The sequence below is a fragment of the Diadema setosum genome, chromosome 8 (genome assembly GCF_964275005.1).
Source record: "Diadema setosum chromosome 8, eeDiaSeto1, whole genome shotgun sequence".
In the NCBI taxonomy this organism is placed as follows: Eukaryota; Metazoa; Echinodermata; class Echinoidea; order Diadematoida; family Diadematidae; genus Diadema; species Diadema setosum.
In genome coordinates, this window is record NC_092692.1 from 11,173,617 (window position 1) to 11,194,270 (window position 20,654).

The window sequence follows — 20,654 nt, forward strand, 5'->3', positions numbered from 1 at the left end:
TTTCTAGATGACAACAGAAGGCAAGCAGCCTTGTGTATTGCAACAGGCAACAATCAGATGTATGCCACAACCGAAACATGCGACAGAATAGCAAAAGACGGCAGTAACAATACAAAAATTACCAGCTGTTTTCAGGTCTCTGACACACTGTATGACTGGACCTAAAGAAATCATTGTTTTTCGATGTTCTCTACTACCTGCTTCTCTGAAATTATGTAGAAATAAAGCTTGATGTAACTTTCTTTAACTGTTATTTGGATATCAAGTTAACTCATTATAAATCTCCAGGTGCCCACTGGGGCTGCCACAGCCATTGAAAAGAACACCCTGCATTTATATGATTGCTCTTATTCTGGATCCAGAGGAGATTTCTGAAAATTTGCGAATGATGTACAGCAGATTTACGGCACATGAAAAAAGCAATGGCCAACAGCTCACTCTAGCCTCGAGCCCTTGGCTCGAATGAGCCTTAGAACAGTGTGCAGCTTTAGTAAACGTGTGCATCTACTGGAGAAAATCCACTCTCTTTAGAATTCTGCTTTTTATAGGACTATGCCTGTTTCATCTGTGTACATCGTACTCCTCGATTAACTCCTGTGTTGTCAAGCTTAGGTACACAAACATTTGCCTACCAGCCAAATTCATATAAACTAACATAAAATCCCCTGCAGAGTTCATGCATGCTACCATACACTGACTGTTGTTCATGTATTCACAATGCCATTTACTCCGGATTGTTGCATCAGCACATGTGAACTAGGAGTCGTCAAAAGCTGTTATCCATGCCAGCACCTCTGCAGATATTATCCGTCATGATTAGAAAGTTCAGAGCGTGCTAAATTGTGGAAATTTGATACTTTCATGAAGAGCACACTGCAACTACATCTTCTGCAAAATACTCAAATTTGAGGTTTAAGTATACTCTAGTGGTAGAAGGTGTTGTCTATCTTGTGACAAAATTTTAGACTGAAATTTGATACGATTTCAGAGAAAAAATAGCTTCACGGGTTTGAAATTGGCGATTAATCCCACATAATGTGAAACATCTAATGGGCAATTCCGCAGTTAGGTGGACATGACATGGATAAAAGAAATGTGCCTCTTTATCTTACCCTTTGATCTAGGTATCAACTAATGCCATGGATGTTCACCAATCATTAGGGTCTTTCAAATTCAGTAGATTTTATTTTTCGTATTTATTGATTTTGCGAGATCTAAAACCATCATTTAAAATGTACATGTGGGACTGGGGAGGCTGAAATTCACTTAAATGCAAATTACAGTGGGTTCCTTTGAAATTTTTTCCTCAAAGTTTTGCTAAAGGGTAAAAGATGAATACATCTAAATACTCCAGAAGTCATGTGACATTTTGTCAATTACAAAAGGGTGAAATGACCTGCGGAATTACTCCGGACAAATGTAACGTTACTAACCGTAACGTTACTAACCATGCTTTTGGGGGTCTAGCTAAAAAATTATTGGTCGAACGGCTAGAAAAATTTGCATGAACATTTGTCATGATGCAATAATTGAAATTAATGCAACACTTTGTTTGAAGTAACTTGAATTTTTGCACACTTTTTGTTACAAGACATTGATTTTTTTGTCATGTCCTTTTTTCGTAACGTTACTAACCAGCCCTTTAAGTTGCTATAGCAATTCTAATATTTCTTGGATTGTGTTCATTCTTTTCTGTATCATAAACCTGGGAAGGATGAACATGTTTTTGACATAATTTTGACTTAAAATGAATAAATGGTAATTTAGTGGTAAAAACAAATATCTAAATTTGTTCAAATGTAACGTTACTAACCGCGGAATTGCCCTAATGCATTTTTCTTGAAAGTAACCTTTGTAATCTCTATGGAGGACTTGGCTGGTACGATTTACCGCCGACGATTATGATCTCATAATATATCAATGTGGCACTTTCACATGATAAGGATCCTACATGTACCATCTGCGATCTTACAGTGCATTCATCTCCACTTCAAAATACATCTTGAATGGAATGGAAAGCATATTTTCTTCACTCAGCTTTTACCAGAGGTCACATCACAGGTGAAAGCTTTGAAGAGCAATCAGTCCTCTGACTACTCCAAAGAGTCATATATCCTCCAATTTTGTAGTCACGTGGAATGCAAAAGCTCTGGTAACCTGTCAGCCTCTGATTGGAATGTAGAGCTCAAGCCTCATAAGGTCATCTGTGACGAGTATTCTCCTGCCACACCCTTGCCCCTGTATGATTCTTTCCACTGCAAGGCACTTTCACATGTTGGACCACCATGCAAGCAGGCCCAGCCCAGGTTCACTGATAGATCCCTACAAAGGAACATAAAGATAATGCATTTCATTACACAATCAGGCCACGTTTAACAACCTTAACCGAATAATAGTATCACAATTGTTTTTGTTTTTCCACAGAGGTGATTGTGGACAGCTCAATTGATTGATACACTGTGCAATACTGGGTGCCTTCCAGCCATTCCAAACATTAGGAAGATTAGAAAGTGAATCTGATAGGGGTTTCTTTTTTCTATTATTATTATTTTTTGGGGGGGAGGGGGGTTGTGTGTGGGGGGTTTTCTGTTTGTTTGTTCCCTACTAGGGCTTTATCCTTTTATGAGATGAATGACATTACAATCTAATTATGGGATTTCTTTTTATGGAAAAAAATAGAGACCCGGATGTCTTATGCTCACCTGAGCACCACTCTTTTGCCTTCATGGAACTCCACCTGAGCAAACAATTTCAAAACTCTTGCTGGCCCCTTGGGTATTAAACACCGCCCTAAGTCTACACAAACTATAATTTCCTCCCCATTGATGTGTCCTACCATGTGTGGTCAGAGTTAATCCACTTGGTTCAAGAAGAAGACAAATACGCCAAAAAATATGAAAATTTGCTAAATATGGGATGTTTGGGCCCGTCCCAGGAAACGCATGGGGCACCATCACCATTTGCACAAAAAATGATCCCCTTCCCCCTTCAATGATTCCTTTCAAGTTTGGTCGAAATCCAGCCAACAGTGTTCAAGAAGAAATTGAAAATGTGAAAATGTTCATGTACGACATGCAAAATGCACTTGACGGTAAATGATCACAACTTTAGCTCACCTGGGCTGAATTGCTCAAAATGTACTGGCCTTTTCCTCCTCATAGTGTCATAAGTGTAGGTATTCCTAACCAGTTTAATAAGATTTGCATGTATCATTATTTGAGGTGACAACTTACAGGATGAGCTACACCAACTTTTGAACATGGTCCCACTTCTTGAGCAGATTTGAACTTCTTTCATATTGCCATGACTGCACATACTATGGCAGCAGGCATCAAATAACCTATCAGCTGTAAACATCTACTCGGTTGCTATGGGAACTGCAAAGCATTCTCAGAGAGGATTCAAGACCACAGAACCTGCTCTTGGTCACAGGGTTGACTGGTTCCTCATTCAACCTCATTCTCTCATGGACTTCAGACAATAACTTCCAAAAACAACAAATCTTCACCTCAGTCAATCAATTACGTAACATAGTGGTGACTTTGACAATGACCCTCCCCAAAAGGCAGCAAAGCAACAATAGAGGATCTATTCATATGACATACTAACCACAAGGCTGTACGGGGATTTTTTGGTGTCACTCTCCTCAACAACGCCCCCCTCCAGGCCATCGTCAGGTCCAACGGGCGTGGTGTCGGTGAAGACCTCCTGGACAACACGGAAGCGAATCTGCTCGTTGACGTCCACGAACATGTCGTGGGTTCCCTCCTCAGACTCGTACTGCCAGACCCACAACTGCTCAGTGTCGTCACTGAAAATGATCCTCGTTAAGGGAAAAAATTAGAGACAAGCACAGCAAGCATTTTGGTGTGCAGCCACTATATATCATTACAATGATAAATGCAGCAACACTTCAGAGAGTCATACTTCTAATACTAGTAGCAAGAAAGATACAAAACAATGCATATAATAAATTTATAGCTAATGATTACAAGAACAATTCCCATGATCATGATAAAATTATCATTTTCATTATTCTCATCTTATTTGACATTATTGCTCTTCCTACAGTAATAGTCATCATAATGCAGACCTCCCGACCTCTCTGACTAGAAAATAGAAATGATTCGGCTCAAAAGTATGAAAGAAAATGCCATTCTCATAGGAGTGTGTAGTAGAATTATCAAGAAAAATAGGAAACTCCTATTGAAACACAAGCTGGAAATGGTCGCAATTTAGATTCTTCAGAATGGTTGGGAATTCTGATAATGATAAAATATGCATTATTCATAAAACCCACATCCCACAAGTGAACAAATGTAACCTTTCAATTTGCACATAATAATGTAGGATGACATAAAGAAAGACAAATATGGCTAATTATGAGATTTAAAGAATACTGATAAGAATGAAAAAAAAAAAAAAATCAGTAGTTTTTATCAAATACCAGAAAATGATTAATCTGTCCCCGGCCTCCTTAGACCTTACAAGGTCTGGGCACTTGTTCTAGATGTGGAAAACTTTCAGGCCCTGCCCCTTGGTCCCAATAAGGCTATCTGTGCTACATCCTGTATTTCATCAATTTTGTACATCGATTCCCCTGATAATGACTTAACGGCATGTTTTGGTCAAAATCTGACCACAGGCTATACTAATTACAGAAGAAGTTACAAACATGAACAACTCATGGAAAATGTTTGCCACATAAAAAACAACAACAATTGCAACTACAGTATGACTCACATGAGGCAATGGCTTAGGAAAGATAAAATATGTTACAAATCATAACTTTTCTGTTCATAACTGTCGGGACTAAGTTCAACGTTGTTGTTCTTATTGTTATCAGGCTCCTCTTCTCAGTTTTCTCACTGGTGTCTATTCTAATACCATGATTTTTTTTTCTTTTCTACACATGGACAACAAAGAAAGTACAAAACATCCTTATGGCATACCATGTCATAAGTACAAAAAAAAAGATCAAATTCACACAAACACACAGACATGGATTCACACAATTCTTAACAAATAATGAAGGGATTCAAAGATACTAATAAGTATACAAACAAATGACCCAAACTACTGTAATGAAATAAGCAACTAAAAGATTAAAAGTAGAGGTACAAATGTACTGTACACATATAAGGATACAACTTGCAAGGTTGCTGCAAGGCTTCTGGTGGAATCACAATATCATCAAAGAAGCCCAAGGACACTGCATGGGGGAAAAAGACGTATAACCATCATATGGCAACCTTTTTAAAAACATTACAGGTATAATGTCATTACTTTCTTTTATTTGGATATGGGTATTTAGATAGCCACTGCACAAGTGTTTTTATTGTAACACATTCATATACCATACTTACGTACATGTAATCATGGCCACTTATTGAATATAATTATAGTTTATATTTTTAGAGTACCTTTTTTATGGGGTACAAATTCAGATTCGAAACTTCACTTCTATCACTTTATCCCTTTCAACATTATAAATAATGACTCACATTAAACAATTTCATGGATGTCTTACACCAATTATGGACAAATTTTCTGGCTTGACTTTAGTATCTATTGTCACATAATGACACATTAAGCCCCAGTGAGGGTTACATATGATACAAAAGTACACAAGCACCGACTATAGGATTCTAGACATGAATGATAAATACAATGCCATTTTTTTCAAGCAGAGCAGCTTGGAGGCATCGCTCTTTACTTGAGACTCTGAAATCACTCAAATGAAATGAATTTTTGTGATTTAAAGTCCACATCTTTTTTTTTTTTTCCTATTTCAGAGGCTGGATTCTCTACTTGAACCTTATTCCAACATCAGAATTCCTTTGTTTGCTGTATATTCAACAACAAAAAAAAAAAATACCATAATGATATTATGGAGTGTCTCCCCTAACTATCTCTTTCTTGTTGAAGGTATCTATAAGCAAACTTTTTCTTTTTTTCACTTACCATGGACTCCATCACGACTGCAGCTCCTGATCCGGCCAACAAGGATCTCATCCATGAATGGGCGGAAGACAACAAATCTGAAGTGGACCTTGGTGTGTGAGGCCCCATCTCCCGGAAAGATGTGCGAGTCGTCCAGCTTGATGATGTCATGGAGTGCAATACACAAGCCAACATTTGGCACCACCTTCAACGAAAGATGAAACATTTTGTGTCTGGGATAGTGCATGTTGAAGCCAGTGGCAACAGGACATATCAAAACATATCAAAATTGTAAAGCAGAGCTGTCTTATTCTGCTGTACTGATAGCACATGTCATACATGCTTCAACATCATATGTCAAGTATGTTTTTGACTCTGATTTAAAGAGATTTGGATCTGAGCAACACCTTATTTGTACTGGTAATAATATATTCCACAGTTGAGGAGCTGCCAACACTCGGTGCTTGAATGTTGCATTTACTCTTCTGGTGGGATCTGCCATTGATATCATAACATTTGGGCTTCACTGATTACAAGCAGGTGACTGCAACTTATCAGTATAGCTGGGAAATAAAATCAAAAGTAGGAAAATGTAGTTTGTAGTATACATTGTATAAGTACCAGTACTCTTGTATTTGCTGCATTTTAATTCTTCAATTCCATTTATCAATTTTTTCCTTGTAAATCTTATGTCTATATTTTATCTTTCACAGGGAGGGAAATTTTACTTAAACTTAAAGATACTTCTCATGGATGTCAACATCTAGGCAGATACACTTGTACGATGAATGGATGAGTGATTTTCAATGCAGGAATTTTGCCGAGACAAAACAGAAAACTCAAGCCCAAGACAGAAAAAAAAAGGGGGGGGGGGGTTAAGAGCCTTGACTTTTCCAGAAGATTCACAGTTTTGAAAGCAAACAGAAGGGTCACAGATTGCAGCTCTCTGTAATTCAATAACTAAGACATTGAACTTGAAGTAACCTTGTTTGCCAGCTTTTTGTTGAGCTCTTCGGTTATTGCATCCATTGGTTTGACATTAAACAGCCATGGTTCAATGCGAACTGTGTCCACCATTTCTGCCAGAACAAACATTGTTTGTGGTCTTGAGATGTCCTGCTATGTATCACCAATAACACTGCAGCTGGGTCCTCTTCAAGTGACCTGCAGAGGAAGAATATATTTATTAAATATATTTTTCCTTAACTGTCTTTCTGACTTAACCTAAAGGACAAGTTCACCTTCATAGACATGTGGGTTGAGTGAATGCAGTAATATTAGTAGAACACATCAGTGAGAGTTTGAAGAAAATCGGACAATCCGTTCAAAAGTTATGAAGTTTTTAAGTTTCTGCTCAGTCACGGCTGGATGAGATATCTTGTGATGTCACATGTGTACGACATAAAGAAAGTATGAAGAAAATTCAACATATTTTCATTTTTCTCGCATAACAAAAGCACACTTGAATTCTCTCTTTCAGAAAGCAAGAGGTATATTACCTTTAACATACGTCAGTAACAAGTCAAAGAAATGTGCACTTTATTCAAAATGTAAAGTTTTGTGAAATTCTCTTTTTAATTTCCTTATATCATTGTACGCATGTGACATCACACACTGTAGTAGTCTTCTCATCCAGCAGTCATTGCACAGATACTTCAAAAATTCATATCTTTTGAACGGATAGTCGGGTTTTCCTCAAACTTTCACTGATGTGTTCTACTAAAAAATGTTGTTGCACTCACTCAATCCATGTGTATATAAAGGGGGACTTGTCCTTTAATTCAACTTTCTATATAACAACAAAAGGTACAACAAATGCAAAGCATAGGGCCTACAGTTAATAAATCATATTGTTAACAATATTTGTAAGAAAAACAAATCATAAAGTTTAATACAAAATGCATGATCTAATGAATAGAAACCATGCATAATTTATAATGGTGACAAAAAGTATATTATGATATACATGTACAAAAAGATCCATTTTTAAGTTACGTACTTCACAGCATGAATTTAACACAGTTCTAAGCAATATGTTTTGATATTTGATCTCCTGCAAAATGCCTGCATCTGTTGTAATGGATTTTTTCCTCTGTCATTGTGAAGGTCTCAAGACAATATTCTGAAAATGAGGTTTTCTCCTTGTTTTTGTTGAAATTGTGTAGAACCATGAATTTGCACACTTGTGAATCCTATCCCAAGGCTATTTGAAAGCACTCATGTTTTTTCTTCTTTGGCAGAATGCTGTCAAGAAAAGCTGAGTTTACGTCACATTCAAGAGAGGTATGCAAGAAAGAGATTATGCTTAGACGCAAAGTGTCCTTCTATCAACCTGTCGAATATGAGCTGATTTTTCTATAACACGCATTTCCCATTGAAACCTGCCTGAGTATACTCGGGACAAGTCTTCAACAGGCCAAAGGAAATGGGTCCACGTAGGGGTAGAGGAATTGAATCGTTTGGTTTGTCTCTATTGGCCTGATGAGGTGAACAAGTTGTTTGACTGGTTCACCTTCTAATTTGCATGAGGTGGTTGTTAGGCACTGCTATATAGTTCATCAATGACGATTTTAAAAGCTTTAGGTCTGTCATGTTGATCCAGAATGATGATAACACAGGTTTCTCTGGAGTAGATTTTTTTTTTGTTGTTGTTGTTTTGTTTCTTTGTGTGTGTGTGTGTGTGTGTGTGTGTGTGACAAGGGGCAGGTGGCAGAATTGCATTAGAATGATTCAACATCAGATGAGGTCCTCCTTTAGTATGGAGGTACCGTACAAAACACAACTGGCATGCTGTAAGATATGACAGACTACATGTAGATTCTAATGGTGCTGAAAGAAGCCATGGGTCTGGACGGAGGCCGGAGGAAAGGATTTATTGTACATCTTGCTCCTTCCCAGGAGATATTGTCAATGCACTTGCTCCATGATAGTGGGGTGGCAAACTCAACGGCAAAATCATGAAATCGACCCAACCGCAGTGCTCGTGCACCCGTGCGTTAGCAAGCAAGTTTAGGTTAGGGTTAGGGTTAGGTTTAGGTTAGGGTTGTATTTATGTTTAAATTGGCCGTAAATTAGTCGAGGGACATTAGGAAGTCCTTCCGAGAAAAACATGTTGAAGAAGAACAGAAAAAAATGGGAGAAAGGGAGGAGGAAAGATGCTATGCTGTGGAAATCGGCTCCGCTGCTGTATCAATCTCGCATGAACGCCGTTTGGTTGGGCCGCATTCACGAGTACTGTGGAAGAAAGCCCCACCGCCGTGCTTATCTACCGATGAATGCCACACAGTGGGGCTGAATTCATGAGTATGAACTATAGATCTAAACAGGTGAGCCGCCGTAGTAAAACAGTATTAGCACGGACACGCAGTGGTGGGGCCTATTCATATTTCACGAGTATGCTAACTCAACACCAAACAAAATGGTTAACTTGGCTGACTGCACCGATACTACTAACCACAACAGCGACCCCAACCCGACTGGTTAGACCTAGATTTCTAACAGTACAGCTGCGCCCCGCGCCGTGCAGAGACATGCATGTACCAAGGCAAGGGCATAGGCTAACTACACGCAGCCGCTGTCGCCAAGCGACAGTGGCTGCACCTCTATCCCTTCGCAGACGTTGTCATTTTTCAGTGTGGTTGTGCGACTCCTTCATGAATATCTTTATTAATCGTGGAAAACTAAAATACAAGGAATTATCGTAATCTATGATAATCTGTATGCGATTTCTTGTTTAATTACGTCAAAAACTCACCGAAATCTGTGGCTGAAATCAGATCTGTAAACGTCCTTATTGCTTCACTCCTCATCTGCGTGTTATAATTTGAATGGCATGCATTCACTCTCATGAGTCATATACTACAACGTACAACGTAGGTAGAGGCGCCCTCTAGCTCTCCGACTACCTACGTTGTACGTTGTAGTATACGAGAGTGAATGCCATTCAAATAAAACGCAGATGAGGAGTGAAGCAATAAGGACGTTTACAGACCTGATTTCAGCCACAGATTTCGGTGAGTTTTTGACGTAATTAAACAAAAAATCGCATACCGATTATTGAATGATTATCATAGATTACGATAATTCCTTGTATTTTAGTTTTCCACGATTAATAAAGATATTCATGAAGGAGTCGCACAACCACACTGAAAAATGACAACGTCTGCGAAGGAATAGAGGTGCAGGCGCTGTCTCTACAGCGGCTGCGTGTAGCTAGGGCATAGGCTAATGAATGTAAAATGTACAACTGTCGGTGAAACAGATTTTTGCAGTTTGATGAAAGTAAACAGAGGGTGTCGGATTTTTTCTGTGTGAAAGCTGATACATCATAGGCCTACATAATGTTTTCAGTTTCACTCCTAGCCCGCGCCCCCATGATCTGATGATAGCACATATTAACTCGATGACTTACACGAAGATTCACGTATGGGACTACGTTACGAAGCTCCGGTGGTCGGGTCTGATCGATTTTGCCATTGGCATTGCATGGTTCGAAGCTCCCAACCAGATACGATTCATACTGAATGTCAGACAAATAAAAGAAACAGGGGAACACGGTGGAAAATATGAGCACAGTCGAGTTTACACTTACAACTTCACCACGATTTACACATGTTGCGGTTTGTTTCCAGATCTGCTGAGCACTATTCGGAACCACGACCACCTTCACAGGACTGGTCCACAGGATGTACAGACGAGCAATGATCCAGAACGGTTTAACGCACGTGTGTTTATGGCCGTGGGGATAATAATATGGACGAGGAAGATCCACTGATCGAGATCAGTGGGAAGATCGCAGGATGCGGGAGGATAATGGCGCGTCAATCTGCTCAATATTCCAATAAACTGATTTCATCGCCGATAAAACGTTGTTCAGGGTCTTATCCAAAACTAGTTTTCACTTGGGCTAAATTTTCATATTGACACTTATATGTCATGTTATATTATCTATGAAAGCTGATAATCTGCAGTTTTCAGAAAAGTACAGGTCTTACAAGGGCGGATCCAGGTTTTTTTTTTTTTTTTTTTTTTTTTTTTTTAAAGGGGGAGGGGGAGTCCAAAGGGTGAGAAATATCATTCTGGCAAGCACAAGCGCCTGGGTTGGGGGGGGGGGGGGATATGCTAAGCGCCCTATATGGGGCATGCTCCCCCAAGAAAATTTTAAAATTTAGATGCTTTTTGGTGGCATTTGGTGGTACTTAAAAGTATTTTAAGATCATGAATTTTATACAATTTCTAAAGGAAAAACCAAACATATTTTACAATAGATATAAAGATTAAGATGTAAAGAAAAAGAATACTAGTATTTTAAAAATTAGGCTAGTGTGCCATCTAATGTTCCTTTTTTTTTTTTTTTTTGCTATTAGGTAGGGCCGTAGCGGTAGAGGGTGTAATCAATAAACACAGGGTCTCTAATGAAGTCATGTCTCTAATGATAGATGGAGAGTCCAGGGGCGGATCTAGCTTTTTCCAAAGGGAGGGTTTCTGGGACTGGGTATTGCGAGGGAGCGTAGCGACCGAGCCCGAGCGAGCGAACGGGGGGGGGGGGGGGGCATGGGAGGCCGGGGTATCCCCCCTCCCGTATCCGGGCAATTACCCCCGGAGGGCAATTACCCCCCGGCCAAATACTGGTTAGTGGTAAGGTTAGAGTAAAGATTAGGGTTAGGGATAGGTTTAGGGTTAGGAGTCTGGAATAGGGTTAGGGTTAGGTTCAGGATTAGGATTAGGATTAGGGCCAGGGAAAGGGTGCGGGGTAATTGCCCAGGGGGTAATTGCCCTACACCCCCCCCCCCCCCACTGTAAGGAGATTTTTCCTTTTTAGGAGTGACAGCTTGCAATTTTAAGCATACTGCATGCCCTATTTTTTCTTTCTTTTTTTGGCCCAAATAATGGTGGGGGCTGCAGCTGCAGCCCTCCACCAAATGCATTGGAACACTTCTGTTGTTTTTTGTTTGTTTGTTTTTTGTGTGTGTGGTTTTTTTTTTTTTTTTTTTTTTTTTTTAGGGGGATCTCGACGGGGGCACATTATTTTTTATGTGATGGTGGGTGTAAGATCCTCGGCGAGGGAGCGAAGCGACCGAGCCGGGGGGGGGGGGGGGACGTGTGGGACGGGGATACCCCCTCCCACGGTAGGGGCTTTTTGTAAAAACAAAGTACAAAAGTTGCGTCTATAGAGCATTTAAAAGTAAATTTCTAGTGAATTAAACAGTGGGAAAACCAATGCGAAGGCGAAGGAGTATGATTATAACATACGGGGTACGGTATTGTGATGGTGTGAGAAGATCGGCGAGGGAGCAAAGCGACCGAGCGGGGAAGGGTGTCGGATCGGAGGGGGGATACCCCTCCCACTGTATAGGGACTTTTTGTAAAAACAGAGTATAAAAGTCGCGTTTATAGAGCATTTTAAATCAAATTTCTAGGAAATTAAACATAGTAAAAATCACTGCGAAGGGCTATGATTATAACATATGGGGGTACGGGTCTAGGGCAATTAGCCCTGGGCAATTACCCCGGACCCTTCCTCTGGCCCTAATCCTAATCCTGATCCTAAACCTAAACCTAAACCTAACCCTAACCCTAACCCTAACCCAAACTCCTAACCCAAACTCCTAACCCTAAACCTAACCCTAACCCTAATCTTTACTCTAACCTTATACCACTAACCAGTATTTAGCCCAAGGGCCTCTGGGGGTTGCCCGGATACGCGGGGGTACATTGACGGTGTGAGATCCTCGGCCTCTTTCTTGCCATTAATTTCGAAGCCAACTCGTGTTACAAATCACTCCGCAACCCTCCTTGATAATATTTTTTCTAATACTGTGCAGATTTTAAATTCTGCTATAATTTTATCTGATATAACTGATCATTTCCCTATTATAACATGTTTTGATCTTAAACATTTGGTTAATAGGTTTCAGTTTTCTTCATTTAGACGTAGAGCTTCACCGGAAAATTTGGCTAGTCTTGGTGCTTGCGTAGATAGGGCTGACTGGTCCAGTGTTTATGATAATGATGATGTAAATGCATCATTTGAAAATTTTTCAGGGATTATGAATAAATATTTAGATGAATATATTCCTAAATTAAAAGATAAGTCAGTTAATTATAAAACGTCTCCTAAACTTCCATGGATTTCAAAATCTGTTCTTCGTGCAATAAATAGGAAAAATAGGTTATACTATAAATTCAAAATGAAAAAAACTGAGAAGTCAAAAAATAAATACACTTCGTATAAAAACATTTTAACGAAGATTATACGGTTGGAAAAGAGGAAATATTATATGATTCAGTTAGAAAAATATAAACATGATATAAAGAATACATGGAAGGTATTGAAGCAGGCTATGAATATATCAAAAAAGAAATTAAATATTACAAAGTTAAAACATGATAATAAAATTGTTGAAGATCCTAATGATATAGTTAATATTTTTAACTCTTATTTTTCAATAATTGTGGAAAATCTGGCAGAAAAAGTACCACAGTCAAATACGCATTTTTCTACATTCTTAGGTGAACCTAATTCTAGTTCTATTTTTTTTTGTTCCAACAACCAAATATGAAATAATAGATATTGTTACTGCAATGAATAATAAGCGAAGTGCTAGTTATGATGATATAAGTAATTTTATTTTAAAGGGAATTATATCATCAATTGCTGACCCACTTTCACATATTTTCAATAAATCTATACTAAGTGGTGTTTTTCCTGAATTTATGAAAATAGCTAAGGTTTTTCCTTTATTTAAAAAAGGAGATGAATTTGATGTACGTAATTATAGACCCATTTCATTGCTTTCATCCTTATCTAAAATTTTGGAAAAATTGGTGTTTGTAAGAACAATTAATTTTCTTAATTTTCATAATGTTTTTACAAATTCTCAATTTGGGTTTCGTCAGAAACACAGTACCATTCATGCCCTTTTGAAGTTTATTGACGACGCCGCGCATACTATTGATAATCATTCTCATCTTATTGGTATCTTCCTGGACTTCTCCAAGGCCTTCGATACGATAAATCATGAAATTTTATTATATAAATTGTCTCATTATGGAATACGGGGGAAGGCCTTGGAGTGGTTCAGGAGTTACCTACAAAATCGAAAACAATATGTATCTCTGAACGGGAATGACTCAAATCTAGAATTTATTAAATGTGGCGTCCCACAGGGTAGCTTATTAGGACCTTTACTTTTTATCATTTATATTAATGACTTTTGTAGATCATCTGATATACTCTCATTTATACTTTTTGCTGATGATTCCAACGTTTTCTTTTCTCACCGAAATCCAGATACTCTCGTACGCATTGTTAATTCCGAATTGAAAAAAGTTACTCAGTGGATAAGAGCTAATAAATTATCACTTAATCTCCAGAAAACTAAGTATATGCTTTTTAGCAATTCCGTATATAGAAGATTTGCGCACAAATATCATTTTTGATGACACTCTGCTAGAACGTGTATCTCATATAAAATTCCTTGGTATCACAGTGGACGATAAACTTTCATGGAGACCGCACATTATTAACATTAGTACCATAATTTCTCGTAATATTGGTATCATAAATAGACTCAAGTCTCATATTCCAATGTCCTCTTTGTTGACCTTGTATTTTTCTCTAATTTTACCGTATCTTAATTACGGACTCCTAGCATGGGGTAGTGCCCATCAAACTTTGCTAGATAAATTACTGTTACTGTAGAAAAAGGCACTTCGTATTATTTGTGGCGTCCCACCACGTTCCCATTCAGAGCCACTGTTTAATAAATATAAGATTTTGAAAATTAAAGATTTGTATTTTTTACAGCTTGGTCAGTTTATGTTTAATTACAATGCAAATGCACTTCCCAGTATTTTCAAGTCAATGTTTCCACGGAACCAGTTTTTTCATAATTATCCCACTAGGCAATCTAATGAGTTTCATTTGCCCCTCCTGAGAACTTTATTAGCCCAGAGTACATTTATATACACCGGTCCTAGATTTTGGAATTCATTAAGCTGTGAAATAAAAAATTCCCCTTCTTTGCATTCTTTTAAGCGCAAGTTGAAATCATTTCTCTTAAATCCTCTCTGATATATTCTTTATTAGTTAGATCTCATCAACCTCAGGGTTCATCATCCATCCACCAATCTTTCGATCACTGGCTTCATTATTGCGTAATAGATTACGTGTTTTATTATGTAATAGCCATCAAATCCTTGCACAGCTGCGTCCAGTACCAGCCCTCTGAAGCACATTTTCAATCACCCCCTGTTCCATTTCCCTAGTTCAGCGTGTAGGCATTCTCTCTTTTTTCTCTTCTTTTCTCTCTCTCCATTCTTTCCGTCTTTTTTGTCAAGTCGTGTCGTGTCTTTTGTATTTCTCCTGTCTTGTTCTGTTCTGTCGTAGTGTGATAAGTATTTGTAAATAAGTAATTCATAAGTTTGTTCATTTTTTGAGTCGTTCACAACATACAAGCTTGCTTTTTAGTGGACCTCTCAGTTCTTTCTTTTTTTTCTCAACTGAAGCATAACTTTGTACTTTTTTCCAGTATGTGTTCTTTCGTTTATCTGTATCATTTATCTTTTGCAAAGTCGAATGTTTATATTTATGATGTAATTCCAAATTTATTATGTGTTATGTTTTGTTGGAAAAAAGAAGAATGAAAAATAAATGAATTGAATTGAATTGAATTGACAATTATTTCACTTTCGTTACTTTACCAACCATTGTAATGTATCCTTATGTACTGCATGTAAGTTTTCAACTATTGTTTTCTTTGTATAAATTTGCATGCATCATTTTTGTCACAGAAGAAAGTGAGATTTATGTTTATATACTATTTCATAGTGAAAAAAAAAACAACGAAATACATTTGAACTGAAGTGAACTGAACTGAAGGGAGCGAAGCGACCGAGCGGGGGAGACGGTGTGGGAGGAGATACCCCATCCAATGGTAGGGACTTTTTGTAAAAACAGAGTATCAAAGTTGCGTTTATAGAGCATTTTAAATCAAATTTCTTGGGAATTAAGCATAGACAAAGAAAAATACTTAGAAAGGACTATGATCATAACTTATGAAAACTATTTATTATACAAGTACGGGTAGAGCAAGCCACAGTCTTTCACTTTGCCATTCGTCTGAAATGTCTTCATAAAAAGCTTAGACATGATCACAATGTTCGAGCAATACAAATTATTCTTATATTACTAAAAAGCATAGAGTAAGGACAAATGTGAGGTTTACTAAAGATATATTTCAAGGGGCACACTCAATGGCGCGAGGCTACCATCTATAATTTACTCATAAGTTATTATGATTTTCGCCCCGTTAGGGACGAACTAAGATTTACACTTGCTTTCTCCTGCCTATTTGTCCATGATGTGATTTACCAACTTATTGTAAGCAAGGCAATTTCTATTCAGACTTTAAAAAACGGGTCTAGGGCAATTACCCCCTGGGCAACTACCCCGCACCCTTCCCCTGGCCCTAATCCTAATCCTGATCCTGAACCTAACCCTAGCCCTAACCCAAACTCCTAACCCTAAACCTAACCCTAACCCTAATCTTTACTCTAACCTTACCACTAACCAGTATTTGGCCGGGGGGTAATTGCCCTCTGGGGGTAATTGCCCGGATACGTAAAAAAAAATGTAATAATATTGTTAATTACAAATACACAGTCTACTCAGGTATACGTATACTGCATTAGGGGTCTCTTGATTATGTGTTCTAACTGTGTTCTGTTTTTCTTAATTATTGAGATTGGTATTCATCACAATGCAGATTCTTACAATGTCTGAGAAATAGGGTAGAAAAGGTACCGCAAAAAAAAAAAAGAGAGAAAAGGGTGCAATATCAAGCATTCTTGGAAAATTGTCTGCATTTCAATATTGAAACATTGATTTGGACTATCCCCATATCGTAATGCACTTGGGAAATTGAAAATTCTAAATTCTTCATCTAAAAATGTGGTATTTCTTTCTTATGCCCTTCTTACATACACATTTAAAAGCACAATTCATCTAAAAAAGAAATATTCATATTACTGCAACCCAATGACGAGGTGAAGTTTTACAGGTGAAAAACTACAACATGGATTTCAAAAACTGTGATCTTAATATAATTATGATGCTCAAATTTTGGATGAATATTGACCCAAAAAAATTGTCCACAATTGCCAAGATTATTACAAAAAAAAAAAAAACTTCCACATAAGCGTTTTGCCACTATACTGTGTGGAGTTGTAGCAGCTGAAAATTTGTATAGACTTTATAGTACCGTTATTCATTCAAATTTTTTAGGCAGAATTCAAATCTTGGGACAAATGACATGCAATTTATGAGTGAGTCTCATTTTCACTCATAAAAACAATGTTCCTGGACAAAATAATCAAGGATTATAAGTGTAAGGATTCTTTTGTGATAATTTTGTTTTAGTATAATAGTGATAATTGTTGGTGAAATGTTTCATCATTGCTCAGTATTTTAAATCTTGATATGCTATTAAACTCTACATTAAAACGTTATAAAACTGTGTTTGCCAAAGGTTTGAACACACTTTGATGAAAGTAGGCGATTGTTTAAAAGTTCCCTTTCGTTTTGTACATCACTGTACATATAGTGCATATCGTTCCGCATTTTTTGATAAAATTGCTTTAAAAAATAGAATCTATCAGATGTATATGTTAGCTCTTTTATCAAAGCAATGTAGAGAATAGTAGCAAACAAACATCACATGGCATGGTAAGTCTGCTGTGGCTCATCAACTTTGATAAAATTTTCCTTTGAATCTTCCTGACAAAAAAAAACAGTGATTTTTTTCATTCCGTCCCATCCCACCAACAAAATCTTTTGTTGCCATGGAAAAACCCAAATGTCTGCCTTGTTAGTGTACTTTCATGCGTTCATACTTCATAAAAAAAAAATGCATAATGTATATAAGGGTATATGGCTGCTTCCATATTAATATTTATTTTGTAGGCGAAAAAAAAAAACTCTATCAAATTCCGTCCCGTCGCGGTCCCTTGATTTTTAGATCAGACCCTTTTTCAGTCGATAAACTCAGTTTTTTTCGGGAGCAACTTTGCAGATCGAATAAAAAACTAAGTTTGTCACGATAAACTTTTTTTTTCACTCGAAAAACAGAGTTTATCGATAAACTGAGTTTTCGCTCGATAAACAGAATTTCTTGATAAACCTTATAGTTGGTCGCTTGATAAACAGAATAATGGATTATTCGATAAACTAATTTCGCTCGATGAGCAGAGTTTATTAAAAAACTATGACTTGCGACTATATATGTACTTTGTCAGTTTATCGGCGATAAATTCAGTTTATGGAATTATTGGGCAAATAGCGTGCCATATGGAGAAGGGTTGGGGAAGGGAGATACAGTACAGCAGGTTGTGTCATTGGAGTGGGAGGGGTATTAAACTAAATTGGTCTCCCTCAGCCTCAATTCTCTCAGATACCTTCGACAACGAAGGTCAATACTTCTGATTGAAATATGCGCTTTTTCCTGCTATTCTCAAAGAGTTGTTCACCTCTTGATCCTACTGAATACATGTAATACCCTATTTACTATTTGGAAAAAATGGTTTACTGTTATGGATACTGTTATAATATCCTATACAGCGGGAATCGATGCATAGGCCTGAAGAGGGGTAAATAGAAATACGTGGCACTGGTTGAGGCCTACATTTTCAGTTTCCTTGTATTTGCGGTTCGCGTCAGGGCCTGGTTACTTTGTTATTGGCGGTGGTGGTGGTGGTGTTGATGGTGATGGTGGGTTCAGGGGAAATACCGCAACCTAATCAATAACTTGGAACCCTCCTTCTTTTTGTAGAGTCAGATATCAAAGTTTTTATTCATTTTGATGAGAAAATCACCCAAAAAAAATCACAAAATTAACTTTTTGTTCTGCTTTGTTTGTTTGGGTTCTTTTTGCAATTCAAAGGAATTAGAATACAGTATTGCTGGAAATGAGGATTGAGTTCTCAACTTTTTGCAAGATGCTGAGAAATTGATTGTTACAGAGCATACCAGAAGTGGAATTCAATGTTTATTTGAATAAAATCGGTTTTGAAATGGCTAAGATATCCAAAAACAAAGTAAAACAAAGCAATTCTAGGGGGTCTCACCTTTCAGTAGGATCGCTTAATGTCTTTTGGATATCCCAGCCATTTCACAATAAATTTTCATCAAAATAAACGTTGAATTCCTATTAGAAAAAACGTTTTATTTTGTATTTCATGAGAGGTTTCTCATTATCTCATAGCATAAGATGTTATAGAAACTGAAGCCAAGTCTCAACCAATCAAAAATTGTCAATTACATCATCTTTGGCCATTATTTCTACATATCTCACAGTTACATCAATACTTGGTTTCTCATTTTTCATTCAGCATTTTTAAAATGTTCGATCAATCCAAAGAGTTCATCATATTAGTCGCTGAATATCAATGAAAAAAAAAATGCAAAAGCTTCTTTGTATGTTTCCCCAATATTGACTAGGCCTATAATTTTTGCCGTCTCTCCCGCCCCAGCCCCCAGAAAAAAAAAAAAAAGAGAGAAAAAAATGGCCGTATGCATGGACCTGGTGATATATTAACAAATAAAATATTATACAGAGAACTCCGCAAAACGTGTGTGTGTGTGTGTGTGTGTGTGTGTGTGTGTCTGTGAAAAGCGCACATTCCTTCAACTTAGATAATGTGATTTCTGAAAAAGGCGAGTCATGCGCTCTTTGTAAAACCTAATACAATGAAAAAAGTTGTTGACAAACACATGAACCGGGGAAATGGAAGAGATCTCTCTTCCACCTCCCTGAGTGAACTACGTGTACACGTACTCAGTATGTAGTCCTACAGCATTGAAAATTCAGACAATCCCGAGAAAACCAAATACTTTCCGAGGGAGTAGGAATTGAAATATAGCATTGTCCCTCGATTCAACCTCGAGCATTACCCCCCTAAGCAACCCCATCGACGTTTAGCATAAAGAAACATATGGGGAGAGGGACGGTATAGATGGAGGAGAGGAAGAGATCGGGGTGGGAGAGAGATAATGAGAGAGGGTATAGAGGAGAGAGATCTAGAGGGGAGGAGTTGGGGTGAGGATGGGGTGGCCATGGGTGGGAGGTGCAGGGTGGGGATATCACCCCAGCCTTTTTGTATGATTACTTTTTTGCCAAGCAGGCAATTTATTAGTACACGACCCGTGTATCTAGGCAGACAGGCAGGCAGTCGGTCATATGGCAGTCAGTATATTCATATAATAATTTATGTCTAGCAATCGGCCATTCATGTAAGTCATCTCATCAATCTGTCAGTCTTACATTCAGGCAGTAATCCAGCCCGTCAGCCCCCCTCCCCCCCCCCCCCCCCCAGCGCCCCAGTCCATGGTAGTATCATTTTACATGGTCCATGGTACTATAAAGCCATGGTAGTATACAAGTCCATATTCAGCAGGGAGGTGGAAAGTAGGCCTATCCCCCTGATTTCAGTCAGTCAATGGGGTATGTTTACTAAGCGGAGGCGGATGTAATGTACTAGTACACAAGCCACGTGTGATGTGCCGGCCGTATAAGCAAGTAGATCATCTGATGGACTTTGATACCGTAGGATCCACACAGAGCTGTAGTGCAATCACGGAGAATCGTTGAGTGCACTCTAACAAGCTCATCACATCACACGCCCTGTCTGTCGATACAACTTTATCTCGGAGA

General features: G+C 38.0%; 1 protein-coding gene across 1 annotated transcript; it reads right to left on the minus strand.

Moving 5' to 3' along the window:
• On the minus strand, positions 1 to 10,616 carry LOC140231614 (DNA-directed RNA polymerase III subunit RPC8-like). Its single transcript, XM_072311765.1, has 6 exons — positions 10,535 to 10,616; positions 6,928 to 7,107; positions 5,965 to 6,148; positions 5,149 to 5,212; positions 3,610 to 3,811; positions 1 to 2,322 (listed from the first exon to the last, which is right to left on the minus strand). Exons 2-6 carry the CDS (start codon positions 7,036 to 7,038, stop codon positions 2,269 to 2,271), a joined length of 615 nt encoding a protein of 204 aa, XP_072167866.1. The 5' UTR covers positions 7,039 to 7,107; positions 10,535 to 10,616; the 3' UTR covers positions 1 to 2,268.
• Positions 10,617 to 20,654: the final 10,038 nt, after the last annotated feature.

Coding starts and splice junctions, on each gene's coding strand:
- LOC140231614 (XM_072311765.1), bottom strand. CDS start 7,038: ATGTTTGTTCTGGCAGAAATGGTGGACACAGTTCGCATTGAACCATGG. Junction 6,149..6,927: donor ACAAAAAGCTGGCAAACAAG/GTTACTTCAAGT, acceptor CTTTCGTTGAAG/GTGGTGCCAAATGTTGGCTT. Junction 5,213..5,964: donor CAGTCGTGATGGAGTCCATG/GTAAGTGAAAAA, acceptor TCCCCCATGCAG/TGTCCTTGGGCTTCTTTGAT.